The 25,339-nt window shown below is 40.2% G+C and overlaps 2 protein-coding genes across 8 annotated transcripts in view; one reads left to right on the top strand and one right to left on the bottom strand.

Moving 5' to 3' along the window:
• The window catches only part of PIGF (phosphatidylinositol glycan anchor biosynthesis class F), a 34,629-nt gene extending 27,266 nt beyond the window's left edge, over window positions 1-7,363 (top strand). For both annotated transcript variants that reach the window (XM_032239467.1, XM_032239466.1), the window contains one exon: window positions 7,057-7,363. In XM_032239467.1, coding sequence (XP_032095358.1) covers window positions 7,057-7,210 — 154 coding nt within the window. In that variant the 3' untranslated portion in view covers window positions 7,211-7,363. The remainder of the gene's footprint in view (window positions 1-7,056) is intronic.
• RHOQ (ras homolog family member Q) overlaps window positions 1-25,339 on the bottom strand; it is a 59,346-nt gene that overhangs the window by 12,736 nt on the left and 21,271 nt on the right. For 3 of the 6 annotated variants that reach the window (XM_032239460.1, XM_032239462.1, XM_032239465.1), the window contains 4 exons: window positions 11,983-12,147; window positions 11,583-11,678; window positions 8,539-8,639; window positions 7,727-8,281 (listed from right to left, as the gene is read on the bottom strand). In XM_032239460.1, the coding sequence (XP_032095351.1) occupies window positions 8,182-8,281; window positions 8,539-8,639; window positions 11,583-11,678; window positions 11,983-12,147 (462 nt within the window). In that variant the 3' untranslated portion in view covers window positions 7,727-8,181. The other 3 variants (XM_032239463.1, XM_032239461.1, XM_032239464.1) reach the window with 2 other exon arrangements.

The raw sequence follows: 25,339 nt of genomic DNA, 5'->3' as shown, positions 1-25,339 counted from the left end.
TGTAGGTCTGCTGAGGTCCACTCTAGGCCCTGTTTGCCTGGGGATCACCTGCAGCAGCTGCAGTACAGTAAGGGTTGCTACCAGTTTTCTTCTTCTGCTATCTTTGTCCCTGAAGGATACCCGCCAAGTGTCAGTCTGATCTCTCCTTTATGAGGTGGCTCTTTGGATATACAGGGGTCAGCAAGCTGCTTGAGGAGACAGTGTGTTCTTTATAGGAGCTCAAATGCTGAGCTCCGTTGTTCATTCAGAGCTGCTGGGCAGTTACGTTTTGGTCTGCTGCAGCAGAACTCATAAACCGCTTTTTGTTCCCAGGTGCTCTGTCCCAGGGATTTAGGGCTTTATTTATGACTTTCCGTTGTGCTGCTATCTTCTTTTTTTTCCTTCAGAGCTGCCCTGCCCAGCAAGGAAGCAGCCTAGTCACTGTCTGCCTGTAGAGGCTTTGCTGAGCTGCTGTGGGCTCCGCCCAGCTGCTGATTGGGCTTCCCTGCAGTCCTGTTTATATGGGTGTAGTTAGAACTACCTTGGCAATGGTGGCCCACCTCTGTATTGGCGGACTGTCTCTGTAATGGTGGGTTGCCTCAGCACTGGCGGGCAGCCTCAGCAATGGCAGGTTGCCTTGGCAACGGCGGGCTGCCTCAGCATTGGCTGACTACCTCCGTAGTGTTGGAGTGCCTTGGTAATGGTGGATGCCCCTCCCTCACAGAGCTAGACCGTCCTGGGTTAAGCTGCGCTTGCTGTGAAACTCTCAATCCAGAGAGTTTCTGATTGCTGTTCTTTTGTGGGGATGGGACCAGCCGAGCCTGATCGCCTGGCTCCCTGCCTCAGAGCCTTTCTTTTTTTTTTTTTTTAAGTTGGTGTTCCGTCGCCTGTTGAAGAGGCACCAGGATCTGTGTGTTTTCCCATGCGGGGCCTCACTGCGCTGGCTTAAACAGTGGCACTGAGATTCCTGGTGCATTTTTTGCCCTAGAATCTACTGTCCTGGTTCCCTGTTCAGTCCCCTTTTTAAACAGATGAATGGGTGACTTCCCGTGGCTCGGATCGCCAGCCAAAAGGGCACCCGGACCAGCGTATTTTGTACAGAGAACCGCTGCACCAGGGCGCTGACAAAGCAGCTGCACAGGCCGACACAGCAGCCCTGGCCGAAACAGCCGCGCTGGTGACCCGTGGGGCTCCTCCACCTGGGAATTTCCTAGTCTGTGGGCAATAAAAATGCGGCGTCCACTCACCCTCTGCGCTTTCACTGGGAGCTGCAATCCTGAGCTGTTCCTAAATGGCCATCTTGGATCGATCCCCTCAGTGCTACAATCTTTAAAAAGATTTGAACCAAATAACCAAACCTCTTCTAGGATACTTATTTCTTACAAAGGTAAAAAGCAAAATTGATACAGAGTATTTTAAATAACTGAATTTGGAGTTTTGAATTTTAGTCACCTGAGATTGTCTTTGATACAATTTAAAATTGTTTTAAAATATTTGTACTTACTCCAATCAGACACCAGATAAATGAGGCATTGTTGTATTTTAAAATCTTTGGGGTTTTTTGTTTGTTTGTTTTTTCAGTTTTACCAGGTTAAAAACTTAATACTTGTGAAATATGTGTATTCATTTCCTGAAGTCACAGATAATTATAAATTGAAACTAGAAATCATAGGATTATAACTACATGGATTACTCCAAAATGCTGAAGGGAGATTAAAACTAAGATTATGGATTTGATTGATTGAAGAGCTGCATGTCTTGATGTTAATTGGTATTTCCATTACCAGAGGGATTATACTGTGTTTAGGCCAAAATAAAATATTCATTTATATGAATATGGTTTATATGGTTCACGCATGAGAAAAATGTGTTAACACTTAAGTGGCATGAAATAATTTTGGATTTAAAAGGTGTGTTCATAGTAGGGTAACGATGTTGATAATGCTTTGCTTATAGGACTTCCACATGAGAGAGAATAATGCTGGCTAAGTTAACTCATTTGCATGAGTTGTGACCAGGACCTTTTAGTGTCATTTTGACAAGAATTCCAGACCAGAAACGATACAACCCTCCAGAAATGTCTTACTAAAATAGTATTCTTAGTCACAGGAGAGTGTATACATGGATCAGTGCAGTTTTTAACTACAGAAATGTATCCCAATCACTAGGTTCATTTGTGCATATATTCCTGTATCAGACAATAGCATTTACTTTGGGAATATCTGGAAAAACATACTGTTCAAGGCCAATTTTGAGAATATAAATGATTATTTATAACCAGTAAGTTCAGCAGGCTTTGAAAGATGAACTCTGTCAGTCATGCAAATGCAAATATGTGATAAGCACAATCAACAAAACAAACATACTGAAAAGTAGCTCATGAGATTGAGAATGAGCTGCCTGGGTTTTATTTTCCTTTTCATCTGGAGAGAGAGACAGTAATCATAATGGCCGTGAGTTGTTCTAAATGTTTCTAGGTGTTCTGACTTGCATATAGGTCAGTTTCTCTCTATTATCTGTGACAGAGTAAATCTCCCCCAAAATTATAAGTAACTTTTTTTTATTTGGAACACATATTTAATTTTTATTTTTTTTAGGAACACATATTTTTAAGAATTTATATTAAAATGTACCCAAAATTAAATAATCTAATCTTGGTTTGCACCTTTAACTGCTGGGTTAAGGTAGGGGCTCGATAAATAGTTTTGAACGAATGGAGTAATTCATATGAGGCTTTAAAAATTAACACAAATGCCTACAAATGATTAGTTTAAAACCACTATGTGTCCTTATTTTGCTTCTTAAAATTTATGAAAAATGACAGCTAGCAGCAGGGAATCATTCCTCCTTCTGAGGTGAGGCTACAGATGGCTAACGTAATGCCAGTATGTTGTACGGCTCTTGCGTTTGCTCTTGTAACAGACATTCCATGTGAAGAACAGCATGTATTAAAGATGATTGCTTTGCAAGGGTAAGGGAATAGTTCCTACCACACAGTATAACATTACTCATGAACTATTTGTTCTAAACTGCCTGTTCTATTTACTACCTTTCTACTTATTACGGTTATTACAGTTCTACTTATTACTTGGTCTGTGACTAGAGAAATACTTAGTGTTAAGTTTAATTTTTTCAAGTTACAACATTTAATATACAGAATACCAGTATCATGTACTTTATAGCTTTTATGACCAATTCTAAGAGATTACTTTAGCCCTGCATTTTAAGTATAGTAGGTACTTCTGTCCCTGGTTTGTAGACTGGGAAACTGAGGCTCCTATGTTAAAATGAGCTGGTCAAGGTCACTTAACATCGGATGTACCACTAGATTTTTTTTCTTATTGGTAATTGAGTTGTAATATATTTGATTATACAGCATAGGTTGTTTCTTCTGTTTACTGCCTAAAAATTTAAATTTATAAAAAACTTGATTGTCATTTTGGTGGCAAACATGTGTGAATGACTTCTTTTACATGAATGTGTTTGTTCTATGTTTTCTATTTTCTTTAAACAAAATAAGATAATTATATAAAGCCATCCCAGATTACCATAATTTGGAGAAATCTTTATAGTGATGAGCAGCTGAATTATCTGTTTAATATATACCATTTTTAAAAATTCTATTTGTGGCACGAAGAATTTTGAATAGAAACATTTCTGTATGTGACATAAGGAAATGGTTTTAAAGGAAAACCTTAGGGTCTAATTATGAAAATACATGATTAAGCTAGGATTGACAAGTGAATTCTGTTGCCATAGTGTAGTTTTAAAATTTTTATAAAAATCAGAAGAAATTTAGTAGGAAATTGCTTGAGGAATAGTTCTTAGTGGGCAGCCTCCCTCCTTTTGTTTACCTATTTTGATCTTAAAAAATCATGAAAACTGCCCTTAAAGAAATTCCGTTTTAAAAAATGACAGTGTTAAAATTAACAAATGCTTATTTCAGGAAAGCCAAGCAGATACTCTTTTAAGTACAAAGCCTGACCCATCATTAACAGTCCTCAAAGCCAGTCCAACATTTTAATTTGCTGATGGCATGGACTTCTTGATTTACATAACATGAATAGCCAAGTGTTCCAAGCCGTAACCCTTCATTAGACAAAATTTTTTAACCAATATTTCATTTTTGGCATTCTGTTGGAGGTGAGGTTTGACAGCTGTTTAAAGAATGTGTGTGGTGGTATATATGTGTTTGAGAATAAAGAGCCATACTGAAATTACAGAATGATTAAAATACAATTTAGTAACCCAAATTGGAATCTAGCTGGGATTCATGAGGGATTACTATTCTCCCTATACTTTAAGAGTAAGCTTTTTTTTTTTTTTTTTTAACAGAGTATAGGGACTCATACTTTGCCAATGATTAGTAGACTCTCAGCCTAAAGAAACAAAGGAAAGAGTATTATCCCAAATGTTTACATAGGGTAGTAAATGAAAACTACTAAGGTAAAAAGTTCAGCGCTTTCCGTAGATAGTAAATTATGCATAATATTTTATTTGTAACCCCATGTGTTAGGAAGGGACACTGTTAAAGTAACAATCATTTAAAAGCAACAACCAACAAACTGGTATTTAATTTGGTATTTTAAATAGTTAAAAAACAAATGGAAACAGTGTCTAAAGTAACTAAGATAATTCATAACAAAACCCATGAATCCAAACTCTACTTATTGTAAATAGAATTCACCATGAGCTAACCTAAAATGTACCTGTGGAGATAAAACAAGGGTGTAAGCAAAGAAATAAGATTTCAGGTAGCCCCTAAATTTATTTTTAAGAATTTTAGAACTAATTTTCTATATGCAAAAAGTGATTAACTACAAATTTCTTGTAAGTTAATTCATACATGGCCTTATTTGAGGCAATATATTTGTATTCACTAGCAAAATTTATGTCAATAAAGTATTTTTGAAGCATTTTATTTCCCACATATTTCACTAGTTTGAAATAGTCATTTCAGTGATTAGTCTGAATTTCTTTGAAACCTAAGCTTTTAATGAAGACATGCTTCTGAAAATAAGGTAATTTTGCTATAGGCTGCTTATGAATAGAAAACAAATCTTTGGTTTTTAAAGTGGCAGGAAGGATTTTTGCAAAAAGAAATACTAAAGAACCAAAGCAATTAAAAAGCTCTTGATAAGCAATGGAGAACTCCAAACCCCATCAAGGTCAGTAGAGTACTTAAGGCACCTCAGGTTCAGATGAGACTGTCATCTTTGCTTAGAGTTCTGATAATCTAAATACATGATTTTTGCCATCTTGAGACTGAAACTGAAAAGGTAATGTCCAACAAATGATTATGGTGAATAAGAAAGAAGAGAATCCTAAGAGTTTTGATAAATGGAAGAGACGTTGGAATCTCTGTTCTACCTCCCACATTTATAATGAGGAAACGAACGCCCAGTCAAGAAACAGGTGACATCGGTTTGTGTTGACAAATTCCTAATCCATTTCTGTTAGAGCAGGACAAATTCTAGACTTTAACTTTGAATGGCTAGTAAACCAAGTGTGAAGGGTTTCAGAGAGATGAATTTGACCCCCTCCCCCCAAAAAATCCTCATAAATCCCCAAAGGCAAGTTGGAAATGTATAATAGTTTACTGTTGTAATTCCTTTATACCATGTGTTGGACAACTTAGCTAATATGTTAATTGATTTATACAATTCCTTTCAATTTTATCTAAAAATAGCAGACCAAAATTAAATAAGAAAGTTACATAAGATTCCATTTGAGCATACATAAGGCCATGATACTTAATGTGAACCACCATTTCTTGGAAGAAAGAAGACATCCAAATGTCCGATTCTGAGAGAAAGTTCCTGACCAGTCATCCAGTAGACTCTCTCCACTCTTCAATGGGAAGGTGATGCTTATATTTTTAAAAATCTCTACAAAGCTCACATACAACAAGACAGTACATCCTAGATTTGTGACTGATATGAGCATTTAAGGCTGTCATTTTCAAGTATAAAAGTTTAGTGTTCCATTACCCAATCTGTGCGGTAGACATAGCTGTAAGCTCAAGTCATGTGAATGAAGTCCACCAAAGACATTTAAAAAAATCATAATTTAGGCAACAGCAAGTTTAAATGTAGGAAAGGCTAGAAAAAAATGTATAGATGAGATTGTTTCTCTAAACTGCTAGGTTGTTCACAATGAAGCTTTGTCTAACACCATTATCTTATGCATGGCATTTTCAATAAGGCAGATCCACAGCAGACCAAACAAGGAAGCTGAATTAGGTAATAGAACTAGCAATTAAGATGGGTCACCTCTAACACAGTTCTATGGCCTGTTCCCCCAGAAAAAGATTAGAAATGGCTCCAGTGTACCAAATAAGCTTCACAGAAGAACATGGAAATTTTTCTCCAACTTTTTTTTTTTAAGCAGAGCCTTTCACTTAGGGACTAACACATGCACTGCTTGTAGATGAAATAAATCAACATTAATTACCTCACTTAAGCAGAGTGAGGCTGGAGAAATTGGGTCTCTGGAAGCTGGTATTGTGTTTAACTTACTATTCTAGGTGTGTATATAAGTTGTCATTCTATAACTTCTGCTGTGGTTCCAACATTTATATCTCAAAGGTGGAAGCAGCTGCTCTGTTATAATTTTCATGTAACATGCTTGGATTCTAGGTCTTTCCTCCTTAACGCAACTTAAAGTTCCTTGTGGTTTGGTCAGCATACACACTTCTCATTTCATTTGATGTACACAGCCAATGTGGGAATTAAAAAAAAAAATTACTAACTAGTTCAGAGAGCTAAATTGAGTCCAGCATTATGGCAAAGTCTGACCCAAAATTTTAATTTGTAATTTTAGCATGTGTCTCATGCACTTTGGGGGAGCATCAAACTAAATCTACAATTGCCAGAAGCCTTGTTACAGTTTAATGCACATTAACTAAGTTGTGTACATTTTTAGTGTTCATGATAAATGCAATTATGACCTTATTACACTTTTGGCATTCTTTAAGAAAGCACATTAAGCTTTAATATAGAAATATTTAGGTTACACTTGTGCTCAAGTAATAATAAAACATTTGTTCTTTTTTGATCTCATACATTCTCTCCTCAGGTATGGCCCATCTCCTGTACGCTTGGAGCGACCTTTGGCTACGTGTCTGGCCTTGTTATTTCACCACTCTGGATATACTGGAATAGAAAGCAACTTACATACAAGAACAATTAACTGGAGCAAAGGGAGATATTTCTTTGTGCAGATTCCGTAAGGGCTGTGCAGAAATGTGTATGGTCAAAGCCAAGCAGTTCCATTTACAGCACTGTTTTTTATGTAGTTACAACATGATGTGATTGTAGCTTTTTAAACTATGAAACCCCTGAGAGATTGTACCTTCTAGTTGAAATAAAGTATTTATAATAGATTGTGGCTTCAGATGCTGTTTACTGCTTCTTAGACCTTTAAGGAACATTCTTAATAAACTTTATAGAATTCTAAGGACAGGTTTTGTTTTCTTTCAAGTTTTGAACTGCTTCATTAGCTATAAAAGGTCTGGGTAGCATTTCATATGCTTTCTGAGAGAAATAGTTTCCTTGGCCACTGAAGATGTTTCTCACGTAATTAAACAACAGTTTATACATCTTGATCCTATTCTTTTTTTTACAGTGTGTTTCTTTGGAGTTAAAATGGCTATGATAGCCTCATCAAAAACAGTCTTCAATCCCTTCTGGGTTAAAGCTGAACATTCCACATAGCAGCATGCTCCTATCTGGGAGGGAGAAAAAAAAACCACAAATATATAAAATCGTGTTTATATAATTGGCATGACATAAATACATCATTATAAAGAAAAGTATAAAATACAGCTATGCAAAAAGAATATATTCATCATCTATGTTCATGATCCCCAGAGGGGATTTTAAAATACTAGTATATGTCCTTCCAGACTTTCTATTAAAAATTATTTCATTCATCACTTATTTCCTGGGTATCTACTATATGCCAAGCACTGTTTAGGTCCTGGGGATATGTCAATGAACTGAACAAAAGAGCAGAGTCCCTGCTATGTGGCGCCCACATGTGCTGACATCTGGCTGAGAGGCCTGCCAGAGGGAAGACAGAGCAGATGGTGGCAAATGCTGTGGGGAAAAGCAGAGTGAGGGAGGCGGGGAGTGCTGAGGACAGTGGTAGTGGTGGTTGAGGGAAGCTTCTCAATGGGGAAGTTTGAGCAGTGAGGGATACCTAGGGGAAGAGCTCCAGGGAGGTAGGTCCTGATGCAGAAGCTTGCCTGGAGAAGTCAAGGAACAGTATCACACTGAGGAAGTGATATTTGGGCAGAGACCTGAAAAGAGTGAAAGAATGAATGATGGCTATAGGGAATAACATTCCAAGCAGAGGGAGCAGCAAAAATACAGAGGTTCTCAAGTAGAACTTGGAACAGCAAGGAGACCAGCAGGCCTGGGGAACAATGAGTAAGGCAGAGGGAATAGGGACTTGTAGGCCACAGTGTGGACTCTGGCCTTTAGTCTGAGCTGGGGGCCCACTGGAGGATTCTGAGCAGAGCAGTGACATGATTGGGCCTACATTTTTAAGACTTACCCTGGCTGCTGTGTTGAGAACAGACGATCATGGGGCATAGACAGAAGCAGAAAGGTGAGTTGGAAGCTATTCCAGTAAAGCAGGCCAGAGATGGAGGCGGCCTGAATCACGTGACAGAGGAAAAGGCAGAAAAAAGTGTCTGGATTCTGGATATGTTCTGAAGGTATGTTGTGCTGAAGAGCTAGACAGTGTGGTATGCGAGAAAGAGCAAGGTCAAGTATGATTTCAGGGCTTTTTTTTTTGAGACAGTTTCACTCTTGTTGCCCAGGCCGGGGTGCAATGGCAAGATCTTAGCTCACTGCAACCTCTGCCTCCTGGGTTCAAGCGATTCTCCTGCCTCAGCCTCCCAAGTAGCTGGGATTACAGGCGTGCACCACCACGCCCGACTAATTTTGTATTTTTAGTAGAGATGGGGTTTCCATGTTGGTCAGGCTGGTCTCAAACTCCTGACCTAAATTATCCGCCGCCTTGGCCTCCCAAAGTTTTGGGATTACAGGTGTGAGTCACTGCATCCAGCTGAAGGCTTTTGACCTGACTAACTGGTCAAAAGGGAGGACAGGCTTGGAGGGTAACATTAGGAATCATATTTTAGACATGTTAATTTTGATACTCAGGCACCTAGATGGACTTGTTGAGTAAACAGCTGAATAACCAAATTGAGAATTTAGGAAAGAGGTCCAGGCTGGAGATGGAAATCTAGGAAGCTACAGTTGCAGACTGTTCAAGCCGCACAACTGAGAGAAGATCATTTAGGCCTAGGGAGTGTGGCTGTAGAGGAAGCCACATCCATGAAGCTCAGTGCTCATCTGTGGGGCCCTCCAACCAGGGACCAAGGAGATGAAGAGATGGAGCAGAGGCCAATGAGAGGGGAGAAAAACCAAGAGAGGCCAAGTGAAGAAAGTTTCAAGAAGGGTGCAACTGTGCCAAATGCTGATGGGTCTAGAAACAGGATCATACTGTTGTGCAACTACTTTATTCCCTTTAACTACATAATAAATGTGAACAGATATTTTAGTGTGAAGTTTACTAGATGCGGGGAATTTTTGCCATTATAAACAAGTCAGCGTCTTTGTAGCTATCTCTTTACGCACATCCCTAATAATTTATTAAATATTTTAAATGGACAAAGTATAATTGTATATATTTATGAGGTACCAGGCAATGTTTTCTATATACATACACACACAAGTGAAATGATTAAATCAACCTGATTAACATATCTATCACCTCAAATATTTATCATTTTGTGTGGTGAGAACATTTAATTTTTGTAGCAATTTTGAAATACGTAGTCCCCCATTATTTCTTTTCTTTTCTCTTTTATTTTTTTTTTTTTCTTGAGACAGGATCTCACTCTGTCATCCAGGCTGGAGTGCAATGACATTATCTTGGCTCACTGGAACTTCCACCTCCTGGGCTCAAGTGATCCTCTTGCCACCAGGACCAGCTAATTTTTTTTTTTTTTTGGTAGAGTAGAGATGGGGTTTCACCATGTTGCCCAGGCTGGTCTCAAATTCCTGAGCTCAAATGATCCTCCCACCTTGGCCTCCCAATGCTGGAATTACAGGTGTGAGCCACTGTACCCAGCACCACCATTATTATCTGTAGTTACCATGCTATGCAGTGTATCTCAAAAAACATACTCATCCTGTCTAACTAAACACTGTACCCTTTGACCAACATCCTAATGATTTGCTTAGGATAAATTCTTACATATGGAACTGCTTGATCAAAACTGTCCATGATTTTAAGGATTTTGCATATTGTCAAGAATGTTTTGACTCAATGACCAATAGTACAACAGAGTGTCCTATTTACTATACCCTTGGAACAGGGGGTATTATAATTAATTTCTCATTTTTTGCCAATCTTACAGGTTCAAATTGAGCTTATATTTGACTACTAATAAGTATGAACATATTTCCTATCTTCAATGGCAATCTGCACTTTGGGGTGAATTTTTCATTGTTAGGCCATTTTTCTATTGGGATCTGTGTCTTCTGATTAATTAATATGCAAGGGGTTCCTGTATACTAAGGATGGTAACCCATTTTCCTGTCATCCATCTCAGGTTATATGACTTTTCATTTTATTTCTGCCATCTGATGTGGTATTAAGTTTTTATGCAGTTAAATCATTATTTTCATTTATGACTTTTATCTTTATGACATTTAGAAATTCCCTCTCTCCCCAAGATTACAAAATTGAATGCATGGCATTTCTGAAGTGATTTGTTAGTAAAGCCATTTATCTTTTGCTTTAGGAAAAACTGTCCTTCAGAAAGTTTTCTTGCTTTTTTTGCTTCCTGATAGTACATTTTAAAAGACCATATATAGTTTCTGTTTCCACAAAAGTCATATTGCAACCACAACATTTAAAAAACAGAATCCAATAATGTTAAGACCAAATGGGAAAAAAGTAAACCTAGCGTTGGGGCAAGAAGGAAGATAAACTACCACTGTCATATGTTTTTTTAGAATTTTAGTACTTTCTATCCTTTTTTCATAAAAAGATTGGAGAAATTTCAATACATTTCTTTTCAAACCTAGTCATCATTTTTTTGGTTTTAACCACAAATTTAAACTGCCATCCTATGTGGCTCCACTACCTAACTCAGTGAGTCAAGACAGCTGATTTGGCACACTGCACATGGTTAAGTAATGAAGAAGGGCTGAAAGTAGTGACACGTATTTCTGATGCTTTCCTCTATATGTGACTTTTTAGGAAAATACCATTGGCAATGTAGCACAGGTATAAGAGCCTATGCCCTGGAGTCAGGCTTTGGACTGAAACCCAACTCTGCCATTTACTACCTGCAGGGTCTTGGGCTAATTATCTGACATCTCCAAGCCTCCAGTCTCTCTTGTGTGTAACAGGGGAAACAGACCTACCTCACTGAGTTCATGCAAGGATTAAATGAGATAATGCATGTAAAGCACTCAGCACAGTGCCTGGCATACAGTAAATGCACAATAAATGTTAGCTTCTATTGTTATCTTAGCTTCTTTTACGTTCATGCTTAAATTCTCTAAGTGTTCCATTACCTCTTTTGCTAGTTTCTGTCCTTGTTCCACACATATAGGTTTTTCTTTCATATCATTCAGTCTTGCTAAAGTTTTGGGGTCATCTCGCAGATCAATCTAATTAAGAAAGGTCAATAATATCCCAAAATATTACAAATATTTAAAGAAAAAGCATGTAATCCCACTTAATCCCCACATACTAAAAAAAGATTAAACAAAAGAACTCAATTTTTAAAAACCAGGAATATAATTGCTTTCTTTTGGTACAATTTTTTTCCAAAAATATGATAGAACTCATTAACTAGCAGCTGAGATTAAACACTTATATCATTTGCTCAACCTTGGGACCATTTGTCTGAGAGCAACCCTTAATATAGGCAAAGAGCTTATTGTAAAATGCAGAAAATCAAATCAGACATACCTGAGTTCCTATTAATAAAAAGGGTACATTTGGTGCGTATTCCTTAAGTTCCGGTACCCACTCCTCTTTCACATTTTGAAATGAGGCTGGATTTACCACCGAGAAGCATATAAGGAAGACGTCGGTCATTGGGTAAGATAAAGGCCTCAGACGGTCATAGTCTTCCTAAAGAACGAAGAAAAGCCTCATTATGTGTTTACATTTCTATAGTTTACTAATAATATGTACATCAGATTACGTGGTCAAAGAGGCAAATTCAGGAGTACTCCACTAGTGGAATGTATGGCACTCTACATAAAATCAGATAACTCTGTTTTTTTTCTTCTTCCTTGTCAAGTTCTGAACACCCGAGAGGTAAAAAAAAAAATATGACAATATCGTTAACAATGACAATATCGTTAACAATGACAATGAGAACCTCAGAAAAATACATTGTGATCACTAACGCTGTCACTAAAAACATTTTTTTTCTTTTTTTAAATTGCATTTTAGGTTTTGGGGTACATGTGAAGAACATGCAAGATTGTTGCATAGGTACACACGTGGCAGCGTGATTTGCTGCCTTCCTCCCCTTCACCTATATCTGGCATTTCTCCCCATGCTCTCTCTCCCCAACTCCCCAACCCCGCTGTCCCTCCCCTACTTCCCCCCAACAGACCCCAGTGTGTAGTGCTCCCCTCCCTGTGTCCATGTGTTCTCACTGTTCAACACCCGCCTATGAGTGAGAACATGTGGTGTTTGATTTTCTGTTCTTGTGTCAGTTTGCTGAGAATGATGGTTTCCAGGTTCATCTATGTCCCTACAAAGACACGAACTCATTGTTTTTGATGGCTGCATAATATTCCATGGTGTATATGTGCCACATTTTCCCTGTCCAGTCTATCATCGATGGGCATTTGGGTTGGTTCCAGGTCTTTGCTATTGTAAACAGTGCTGCAATGAACATTCATGTGCACGTGTCCTTATAGTAGAACGATTTATAATCCTTTGGATATATACCCAGTAATGGGATTGCTGGGTCAAATGGAATTTCTATTTCTAGGTCCTTGAGGAATCACCACACTGTCTTTCACAATGGTTGAACTAATTTATACTCCCACCAATGTGTAAAAGTGTTCCTATTTCTCCACATCCTCTCCAGCGTCTATTGTCTCCAGATTTTTTAATGATCTCCATTCTAACTGGCGTGAGATGGTATCTCAATGTAGTTTTGATTTGCATTTCTCTGATGACCAGTGATGATGAGCATTTTTTCATATGTTTGTTGGCCTCATGTATGTCTTCTTTTGTAAAGTATCTATCTGCTCATATCCTTCAGCCCTTTGTCAGATGGGTAGACTGCAAAATTTTTTTCCCATTCTGTTGGTTGCCGATTCACTCTAATGACTGTTTCTTTTGCCGTGCACAAAGAATTGAATATAGCTAGATGTTACCTAAGTACTATAATTTATAACAACCAATACACACTGAATATTATGTGTCAGGCACTAGTCTATATGCTTTCTCATGGATTACTTATTCAATCCTTGTAACAACAATAGGCCACAAGTACCGTTAATCCTGACTTTCATTTGAGTAAACTGAAGCACGGAAGTTAAATTACTTGTATAACAATGTACAGCCAGTAAGTTAAGGAGCTAAGATTCTAATCCTGGCAGTTTTTACTCCAGAGTCTATACTCTTAATCACTATACAGTTTCACTGAGACCTTCAAGTTTTGCTTTCCTTGTTTCTATAGTTTTAGTAATTATGTGTGTATATAAAAATTTAAAGAGAAACATATATAGTAAACCCACCAAAATCCTCCTTTACTCTCCAATTTCCATTCCCTCTACCTAATATTTTCATATTGATTCTTCCAGTTCTTTTTCTATGCATGAATATACCAATCACTGTATATATTCCTACCTCTGTACATACAGTGAAATCATGTAGCACTTGTTGTTCTGCACTTTCTTTGTCTTGGACATCTTTCTAAAGCAGAACATGTTAAGACTCCCATATCATCTTACACTGTTGCTTCAAGTCCACAGAGCAGCTATACTCCTGATGGTTATTTTAGTCTATCACAAAAGGCAGTGAGTATCCTTTTTTGCATAGACTATTTTATGTGACACAAAATTCTACTTATTTACATTCTCGAGAGTGAACAGAGTCCGGATTCCATTTTTGGCATAGCTAGACTCTCATCTGGTTTCAAAGAAACTTTATTTTTAGCCTGGGCCACCTCCCCTCTTAAACGACTCACTTCACTACAGAACTACACAAATGTGGAACTAAGGGAGTATTAAAAACATCATCTTCCACTTGGGAGTTTCAGCAGTCGTATTTCCCTCATGGAACAATTTTCCTTTCATGCAATTTTCTGACATTTTTCTTAATAAAATTTTTAACTCAAGCACGCTTGACTCAAACACTTGACTGGTGGGTAACCCTTTAGTTTTTCTGTGATGCCTTTGAAGGTCACACCTATAATCTGCAGCTGTGGGTGTTAAAAGCTTTCTCCGGTGTTGGCTATCGCAGGACACAAGGGGAAATGCCACCCTCAATCTTTAGCAATTTTTATTTTTTTTAAGTGGAAGCCACTAAATGGCTTTAACTAAAGTAGTGCTCTGGTGTTAAGAAATTCGTAATGAAGAAATCAAGTAGGGTGGTTATGAAACACGTCACACCCCAGACAGTTACTAGGGGAAGACTACTCTTGGAAATGTAACGTTTTTAAAATCAGCTTGTGTTAAACAGTACAATCAGGTGCCTTATATGTACTTTCTGTGCCCTACTGCCTGTTTCAAACTGCAAGTCCATAAAAGAAAAAAAAAGAAACAGTATTTCATCTTAGCATCCCACCCAGCAACTCCACACTTCTGAGCCAACCTGCAGTTGGCATGGCCGGGAAATGGGGTGTTCTCATTAAAAAGCACTCCTCATCCATATTTAGATTTCCAATTTTCACAGAAATAGGAATGGGGATACTATCCCACAGGATTATGAGGAATAAACGAAATAATGCAACTAAAGCACTGCACATAGCACCTGGCACATCAAAGAACTCTCTGAATGCTTAAACATAAATCCTTTATCCCACGGGAAACTGATTCTCTTACTCTGCAAATCCATGCAGGGTCCCATGAGTCCCACACTCGTCCCAGCTTTGCAGTTCCCTCCAACCACAGCGAAGAAACCCCTTTAGTAAGAAATACAATTTTCTACAACTGGCATCAAAACCCACAACACTCAGGTATCTTGAGACAGTACAATTTTCAGATGAATAATAATGATACATTATTACTGCTAATTAGTCACTTAGCCTTAAGACATATAAAATGCAACAAAGATTTATATTTAAGAAAGCCAAATGAGAGATTTTCATGGAAATTTTACTTTTCAAGCAAGTTTACCTCCTCAGGGAGACAGAGTGTGTGCTCTTTCTCTGGTGGGAGATGACAAGAAATAACAACTAATTGAATGCTATGTTCTCTAGAGATGCTTGACGGTATTAATCCAAATATTTTTCAGAAGGTAAATATATTGTACAGATTTCTTTCATAACCACAGTGAATCCTGACTTTCCTTTGGGAGAGACATGTGGGCACAAAGGAGGGCAATTAGACCAATCATTTCTAGATATTTCTTAAATTGTAGATTTTGTTTGAATAATTAAAATGTGAAGAACTGGGGTTATTTAAAAAAAAAAACCACATATGTTTAGACCTTCTTGAAAAGAAATGTTACTTCTTAAGTCCGAACTATCTCAAATGAACTCTTTCTGCCTGTCATCTCTAGCTAAATAACTGGCAGTTAGTGGCCAGGCGCAGTGGCTCACGCCTATAATTCCAGCACTTTGGGAGGCTGAGGCAAGTGGATCACCTGAGGTCAGGAGTTCAAGACCAGCCTGGCCATTATGGCAAAACCCCGCCTCCACTGAAAATACAAAATTAGCTGGGCATGGTGGCACGTGCCTGTAATCCCAGCTATTCGGAGGCTAAGGCAGAAGAATCACTTGAACCCAGGAGGTGGAGGTTGCAGTGAGTAGAGGTTGTGCTACTATACTCCAGCCTGGGCGACAGAGCTAGACTTTGTCTCAAAAAAAAAAAAAAAACAAAATTGGCAGTTAGTACAAGAATGAGACCTTTCTGCTTCTAGCCAGCTGAGTAATTAGAAGTCTAATAATAGATAGCAAATTTAGAAAATAAATTATCCCCTGTGCATACTGTACCCTGCACTATCTAAAATGGTTTATATCTACCACACAGAATCCTGAGTGAATTTAATATGAAATGTGGGCTTCGGGAGTGACTGAGTCAAAGTGTGCAGAATCTTTCATCTCGAGCCATGTATTTTAAATTTGAGAACACAAAATCAAATGTAGAGCAACTGCCCTTACTTTTAAAAGATCAACTTATCAAAGTCAGAACTTCTCACCACCAACTCTCCAGTGTCCTCCTAATTAACAAACCAATTATATTTTAGTTCTAATTTTAAAATGTAGGTATTTAAACATTTCAGCATGGTAACTAGAACATTCTCAGGAGTAAAGTGTATTAAAGACAATTGTTCAACATCAAAACAATGAAAAAACTGGTGAATTTAGTCAATATGGCTGTTGGAGTCTGCAGGGCAGACTCTTTAGCTTTTTACCACTTGGTTAAGTACCAGAAGTATCAAGTTTTTAAGTGTGTTCTGGTAGCTTAGTGATTAGGCTCTCCCTTATTGAAGAGTCCTTGATAAGTGATAATGACAACCTTAACCTTTAAAAATACTACACACAGCCAGGTGCGGTGGCTCACACCTGCAATCCCAGCATTTTGGGAGGCTGAGGTGGGCAGATTGCTTGAGTCCAGGAGTTCAAGACCAGCCTTGCCAATGTGGTGAAACCCTGCCTCTACTAAAAATACAAAAATTAGCTGGGCATGGTGGCATACGCCTGTCGTCCCAGCTACTCAGAAGGCTGAAATGTGAGGATCTGCAGGTGAAGAGGTTGAGCAGTAAGCCATGAACATGCCTGGGTAACAGAGTGAGACCCTGTCTCAAAAAAAAAAAAGAAAGAAAGAAAAATCACACACCACCATCTGACAAAAATCTGCAACAAAAAACTGAAGAAAGGTGCTCTGAGAGGAAACAAAAGATCTTCTGATGCCACAGAGAAACATAGCCAGTGGCCATCAGCTGAAGATCCCGTTGTGTGCAGCTCAGCCAGGAGTGCCCATGAGCCCCTCTGCACCATTCCTTGTCCCCTCCACGGGGACCTGGGTGTTCCCTCCTACCTTAGTGGTCTCTGTTTAAAAACACCATTTTAGGATATGTACGTCTATTTTTAAACACATATCTAAAGCACATTTTCAATAAAACGACTCACATTGGACAATTTACCCTGTGCCATGCTTTGTTAGCTGGTATGCTATCATGTGTCATTTAAAAGCAATCAGCAAAGTTATTAAGACTACAGCCCTCTGGAGCTTGCTGAATCAAGCAAGTTGGAAATTCAAGATATAAACATGTAAAAAGACAGTCACATACAACAATGGGAGGGACAGAAGTATAAGCTGGAGCAGATGAATACAGAAATGCTTAATTTAAGAAGCATTACTAAACACCTATTATGTGCCCAGAACAGCGCTAACTGCAATAAATAACGGAGGGAAGGATGAGATTCAGATAACATCTATTTGTAAAACACCTTATAAACATTTGCAAAGCTCTCTCATTAAGTAACTGTATGTTAAAAATAAGGCAATGCCCTCAAATGAGCAGCAGTACCCGCAGGGTTCCTGTGCAGCCCTCGAGTGCCTTGCAGGTCCCAAAGCGAGAGCCTCAAAGAGGAAACTGCAGGTGGGTGTGGGAACATGCATAAGGTTAGCACCCAAGAGGAACAATTCTGATAGGAGAAGAGATACACACAAACGCATAATGACTTTCGCTCTTAGGAAGTTCACAGTAAGGCAGACAAGATGTATGTGAATGTGGTATTTCAAGTTAGGATGTGTTAAATATAAAAAGTAGTAATGAAGGGAACACTAAGAAAAGACTTCTCAGAAGAGGCACTTGAGTTGGTCCTTACAGAGTGGAGAGAACTTAAACACGGCCATCGTGCTAGCAATGTGACTTTGGTCCAGTCCCTTATTCCTTAAGGTGTTAGTTTCTCTGTAAATGGGAGACTGTCAGTGACAAATGCTTTGAAGACCATAAAAACTACAGGAATATATTACAATCCCAAATAATGGAGGATAGCACTTTGATGTAGGAAATAATCATTTACTAAAACTAGAGTTTTCCTCTGCAACAACCTAGAATGAGAGACCACCTAGAATGAGGGGTAACAAACAGATAAGCCCCAGCCTTCCAAAATCTAAAACAGACAGCTTCTGACTACTTGAAGAGAGATATGAAACCTATGACAACTAAGTAAGAATATCCCTGAAAAGTGGTGGCTTTGTGATACATGTGGTAGCAACTCTCTGTCACTCCCAAGGCACAGGGTAGTAATCTTCATCCACAACATCTGTTTCTAGTGAGAAGCCCAAACAGGCATCAGGCGTGGTTCTCCAAACCCCGCACCCTACAGTGGGTGCTACACACAAGCCCAGGGGACACGTGTCATGAAGCCAGCTTCTGAGAATGAAAGCTGTTTTGTCATCATCTAACTTCTATGTCACAATGTATCTCTGGTGATGCTTGGCCACAGCAGTCCACGAAACCTCATTTCTGTTGTGTAGTCATTTTGTCACTTTTGAGTTCGTTTTATGTTTAACTTTGTGAAATGAAAGCATCAGTTTTTACCTCCTTAAAAATAACTCTGTTTTTCAAGGAAGCTGGGTTGGGTCCCTTCTGAAAACATTGTGGTAGGTTTGGTTCAAAACTCACCACTGATGAGTTTACTGAATTTGCCTACCACCTCCTACTACCTCCCAGCACTCCTGGACTAAAGAAAATTTGGGAAAGAAAAAGTTTCTTTTAGGTGCTATACATTTCTAAGAGGTCACTGTTTTTCAAAAACTTTGCAAATGTGGTGTTTTCTTTTCTTTTTTAATTTTCAGTTCAGTTGTGAAATGATATTTATATGTCACTGGCCTGATTAGCACTTAGTAAAAGAATTCTTGAAATTAAAGGTTTAGCTTCTTACTTTTAGCTACTGTCATCTTGATACATTTTGCTTTATAAGAAGTCAGCCTCCTAATTAATTTACCAATTATTTAGGAGCTAGGGAACCAGAACTTGGGCTTCTTTTCCATTGCTACTTTCCTTTTGGCCACCTGACTGATCGTAACTCCTGTTTAGGTTAGCTGGAGGAAAAGGAGAGAAAATTTACATCTGGTGGAGCAGAAAGAAACCAGCTAGAGGACTGGCTTTGCCATTATCTTACTGTTGTGATGAACTGGCACTTTCTCATCTCTAAAAGCAGGGCACTGAACTAGGAGATCGCCACGTCACATGATGAAAAACGCTCAAACTAACACTCTTTACCCTTGTGAGCAGCCCTAGTAGCAGATTTAATGTGGGAGGAGGTTCACACTACTGGATAAAAATCAAGTTTTAGGATTCCATGTTATCTAAGCTGACCACCACACGGCAAAGGATCAAGACTTAGTTAAATATGGCCCTCAGGCAAGCTTCATTTCCCCATCTGTGAAGGGAGAGTAAATATAGCATACACATGTTAAGATAAATGAGAGAGCTGGTCAAGTGTTTTGAGCTCTTCGGCAGACAAGCCTGACTTTCCAAAAAAAGACAAACCACAACTTTGGAGCCAGTGCTATTTCTTCTGTGGATGGTGAGGTGACTTCCCCAGTTGTAAAGGATTTAGAGCTGAAATTCCATATTGTCTGGAGCTATAATTACAAGTCTCTTTCACTAAAACAGAGGTCAGCTGGGCTAAAGCATGCAGAAAGAAGGTAAACGTCTGGCCACATTTCCATGTGGCATACTCCTTTCCTAACTTTTCGGCACAAACTTCATGTTGATAGAATATTCACTCATTCACTCCACAAATATCTGGCAAGTAGGTGCTGAGCACTGTGTAGAGAGCAGTAAACACAGCACAGACCCTAGAATATTCACTCATTCACTCCACAAATATCTGGCAAGTAGGTACTGAGCACTGTGTAGAGAGCAGTAAACACAGCACAGACCCTGCCCTCCTGCCGTGCAGAGTACAGCAGAGGAGCAGCCTGTGCACAGGGCTTTGAGCTAGGGCAGTACCACCCTATGTCCGGGGGGGCATTTTAGACATTTGGGAGGTGCTTTCAATTGTCAAAATGAGTGGGGAAACTCTGCCACCAGGGTGGGAGCCATGGTGCTACATGACCTGTGTGAGGGAAACCAGCCCCCGGCCCTGCATGACTGGTGAATGAACTGCTAGACATCCACAAATCTGAAAAAACTCTTGTGGGAAAACAGCCTGTTGCATAGCAAGAGTGACACCATCTTGAAGTAAAAATGCCACAATGACCAATCTTTGACGCCTACAATTCAAGGTATTCCAGAGCATAGATAAGCCCTCATAACCTCCCCAGTAGTCATGAGTTTCTAAAGGAAGTCTGAGACATGATGAACTTCCTGTGTCTTACCCTCAAGGCCTGCTATATAAAGGGTACTTTCTGGAGGTTGGTTGTGAGACTCCACCATCTCTTGGCCTACCTAGACATCATTTCTAACATCTGTTTCTAAGTCTCTGTGAAATATTTCTTTCTGAGAAACTGGATTTGTCAGCCTCCTTCTTCAGGCTCTCAGCTCCCTCGGCCTTTGAGGGTACATAGATCTGCTCACAATGAAACACCTTTTATAATAGCATGAATCTAGGACCCGACTCTACTGCATATATAAAAAATAAAGTTTTATGGAATAACTTCAATGCATTTTTTAAACATTTTTTTTCTTTTTTTTGAGCAGGGTTTCAGGCTGTCACCCAGGCTGGAGTGCAGGGGCGTGATCAAAGATTGCTACAGCCTTAGCCTCCTGGGCTCTAGCTTCCACCTCAGCCTCCCAAGTAGTTGATACTATAGGCATGTGCCACCATGCCACGCTAGTTAGAAATAATTTTTATTTATTTTATTTTATTTTGTACAGACAGTGGTCTTGCTCTTTGCCTGGGCTAGTATCAAACTCCTGGGCTCAAGCAATTATCCTGTGTCAGCCCCTAAAATGTTGGGATTACAGACATGCACCATGACTCTCAGACTTTAATGAATTTTCTAGAAGGTAATTTCAGTCCACATTGAAGGAGAAAGACTTTATCTTGTTTGAAACATCTCAGGAGGCTGGGCGCAGTGGCTCATGCCTGTAACCACAGCACTCTGGGAGGCTGAGACAGGTGGATTGCTTGAGTCCAGGAGTTCAAGACCAGTGTGGGCAATATGGCAAAACCCCATCTATACAAAAATACAAAAATGAGCCAGGTGTGGTGTGTGTGCCTATAGTCCTAAGCTACTGGGGAGACTGAGGTGGGTGGATCACTTGAGCCTGGGAGGCTGAAACTGCAGTGATCTGAGATCATGCCACTACACTCCAGCGTGGGTGACAGAGTAAGATCCTGTCTCAAAGAAAAAAAAAGAACTAAGAAAAAGAAGAAACATCACAGGAGTTACTTACCATCACAGAAAATCACATGCCACTAGCAATATTGCTCTTAGTATCTAAATTACCAATAAAACACAAGTATGTCAGCCAATATTTACAGCTGTTGCATTCATGGTCATTTTACCCTAATAGGTACAGGCCTGATTACTTCATTATGATTTCTGGAATATTCGGCCCTGGAAGTTTAGGAATTTAACACTGAAATAAATAGTTTTATGATGAATTACTTTCCTTTTATTTCTCCTTTATATCACTGCCAGGATGTTATACTGATTTAAAATTACATGTATAGGGAGGTTATGTTATCTATAGATTTCATTTGAGGATAAGTAAAAAGGAAGTATTTGTTATAAAAATGGGAGATCGGTCTGATAAAAATTGAGGTGTCAAGTCAGGCATTTAACAAATTTGGGACAAAAATGACTACAAATGCAAATTGGGGCAGGTGCTATGAAGGAAAAGAGCCAGGTTCTGGGAGAGAGAATAACCAGGAAGACGAGTTTCAGTCTAGGCAGGCAAGAAAGACCTCTCTGCAGGGGTGACATCGCACCTGAGACCTGAGGGGCTGCTTAAGGAGCCAGACACAAGACAGACAGTATACACAAAAGTCCCAAGGCAGAAAAGACCTGACATACTGAAGACCACAGGAAAGGCCAGGGTGACAGGTAGGGCTGGAGAGGGAGCCAGCTTGGACCACGAGAGCCCACCTGCAATGGAAAGTCATTAAAAGGTGAGTCCCTCCCCGCAAAAATCACAAAATTTGAAAAAGACAATCCAGGCTACTTCAAGGAGAACGAACTGGAGGCAGGCAGGAGTCTAAGGGGAGAGGTTATTATAGTAATTCAACTGAGAGAAGATGGAGGCTTAGACTAAGGAGTAGCAGTTGACAACTAGAGAAATGGTGGACTCTAGATGTATTCTGGAAGTAGACGCAGGCTTGGGTGATAAACTAGACGAGGAGCTAAAGAATGATTCCGTTTCTGGCTTATGCAGGTTGGATGAATGGCTTCTTTTACACAGATGAGGAACACTGAGGGTAGGAAAGCACCATAGGGAGAGAACTCAAGAGGACAGTTTGGGACGTGTTAAGCTTGAGATGTCAAGCAGGTGGCCAGAGGAGCTCTCTGCCTCTGAGTTCCAGAACTAGCTTGTTACTACATACCTCCTTTTAGCTAAACCAAAGTATCTCAAATTCAACATTTCTGAACTAAATTCATTTCTTCCCAGTCAAAACTACAACTCCTCCTGTGTTCACCATCTCACTAAAAGATATCACCACTCAACCAGGCTACCAGGATCAACCCCTAACACAAACACACACACCAAAGCAGTCACCTGCTCAGCCAGTCTCACTGTTCCTTCTCTCTCTCCATATTTCTTCACCTGGGAGCTCCTATGAGTCTTCTAGGCTTGAGTCTAGGAATTACTTCATCCAGCAGATCTTCTCTGAACCCCAAATTCAGCTTAAGCGCCCCATGCTCCACGCTTCTGTAGCACTAGGAGCTTCTCCTGTCATCCGATTCTTTACACTGTAATACAATTGCCTCTTTTCTGCTGTGCATCTTCCCCAGGACTCCCTGAGAGCAGGGGACTATTGTTCACTGCCTGGCTTATGGTAGCAGCTTATTACATTCCTGCTGTATGAATGAGGGTAGCTCATGGGAAAGTGAAGTGAGAAAGGTCAGCTGCCGTCACGGTGCAGATAGCTTGCACAGTGCTAGCTGCACCTCCTTCACCAGCTACAAAACTTGTGGATCAAATACCTGAATTCTCTCCAGTAACAGGTTAATTTTTCAGTCTGCTGACATCACTATCAGCCAGAAATCAAACTGTCTCCTGTGAGCAGGGCCATTTTTCTGTGGCACACCAATGGGTCCAACCCACCTCCCTGAATACTGTCAGTTCTTAACAGGGGAACCTTAGACTGAGTGATGCTTTACGCATTTCTGCTGCTGCTTTTCACCACAACTTTTTCTGCATTGTCTTGACATTTGTTTTATCTAGGTATAGAGGATGCGGTTGACTGTCTATCCAGCATTCTTCTCCTACTTCCTCCTTCTTTTCCAAAACCCTGATTCACTTCAGGACCCACCACCCCTTCTCCACTCAGACACATGCCCCTGGGGACCCTGGCCCCATACTTAGCTAAATCTAGAGTCCCTGGTTTGATTCAGCCAATCATTGAGTTTCATTCCCCACTCCTGCCCCTCCCACTAAGTCACTGGTTCTTGGTGGGCACATGACCTGGGTTGTCCAATCAGACTAAAGTATTCACTGGCTTTTCCAAGGTAGCTCCTGCCTGACCTTCTCCTCCTGCAGCTGCTCCCCACCTCCTCTTCCCTATAGTGTAAAAGGATCTGTCACTCACTGGCCCTATCTCTGCAGCTCATGGAGATTATTCAGGGCCCCCTCTACATAGGCCATTGCCATGTTTTCTGTTATCACCACCAGAGTCTGTGACAGCTCAGTCCTAGAACCCGCACTTACTTATGCCCAGGACTAGCTATGGAGAGGGACGTGTACAGACATCCCAGGTCCGACACTTCCACCAGAGCAGCCCTCTCACCCTTTTCAACACTTGGCCTACAGAGGCTGACGTCTCCTGTTGACATACACACCCACACATCCTTTTAATAGACAAAGGCGACAAGCAGCCAAGCAGCAAAGAAAAGACCCTGGTAACTACACTCAGATGAAGGCTGCAGTGCTGCTTTCCTCCATGTCCAGATGAGGCAGCCAGAGCGCCTGCAGGAGTTAAGCCATGCCCAACAAACCCATGTGGAATATGAATACCTGAGCCCCACTCTGCTGGCCAAACAAACACATACGGTGCAATCTGCCATCTGAGGACAAGGTCGGCTTCCTAGCAGATAAAATCAGGATGTCCTCACAAACACGCTTGCACAGAACGGGCCCTTTCAAAAACACACACGATTTCTGAGGGGGAGATGAAAATGTTTTGGAATGGGCAGAGGTGGTGGTTGTACAACACTGTGAATATACTAAATGCCACTGGATTGTATACTTTGTTTTTTAATTTTCTGTTAGAGACAGGAGACAGGATCTGGCTCTGTCACCTAGGCTGGAGTGCAGTGGCACGATCATGGCTCACTACAGCCTCAAACTCCTGGGCTTAAGCAATCTTCCTGCCTCAGTCTTCCAAGTAGCTGGGACTACAGGTACATGACACACCACATCTGGCCAATTTTTGATTTTTTGTAGAGATGGGGGTCTCATTATGTTGCCCAAGCTGGTCTTGAACTCCTGAGCTCAATTAATCCTCCCATCTTGGCCTCCCAAAGTGCTAGAATTATAGGCATGAACTACTGCACCCAGCCTGATCATATACTTAAAAATGCTTAAATTTATGTTGTGTGAACTTCACCTCAATTAAAAAAAAAATACACACAGGGGCTGGGCATGGTGGCTCATCCCTATACCAGCACTTTGGGAGGCCAAGGTAGGAGGATCCCTTGAGCCCAAAAGTTTGAGACCAGCCTGGGCAACATAAGGAGACCCTGTCTCTATTACGAGAAAGAGAAAAAAAGGCTGGGTGTGGTGGCTCATGACTGTAATCCCAGCACTTTGGGAGGCAAAGGCGGGGGAATCACGAGGTCAGGAGTTCAAGACCAGCCTGCCCAATAGGGTGAAACCCCATCTCTACTAAAAACACAAAAATTAGCTGGGCATGGTGGCATGCCCACACCCGGGAACCCGGGAGGTGGAGGTTGCAGTGTGCCGAGATTGCGCCACTGCACTCCAGCCTGGATGACAGAGCAAGACT

The sequence above is a fragment of the Sapajus apella genome, unplaced genomic scaffold (genome assembly GCF_009761245.1).
Source record: "Sapajus apella isolate SASKATOON/1434 unplaced genomic scaffold, GSC_monkey_1.0 scaffold44, whole genome shotgun sequence".
Classification (NCBI taxonomy): domain Eukaryota; kingdom Metazoa; phylum Chordata; class Mammalia; order Primates; family Cebidae; genus Sapajus; species Sapajus apella.
Note: the sequence above shows the minus strand (reverse complement) of the source record. Positions and strands in the feature narration are given on the sequence as shown.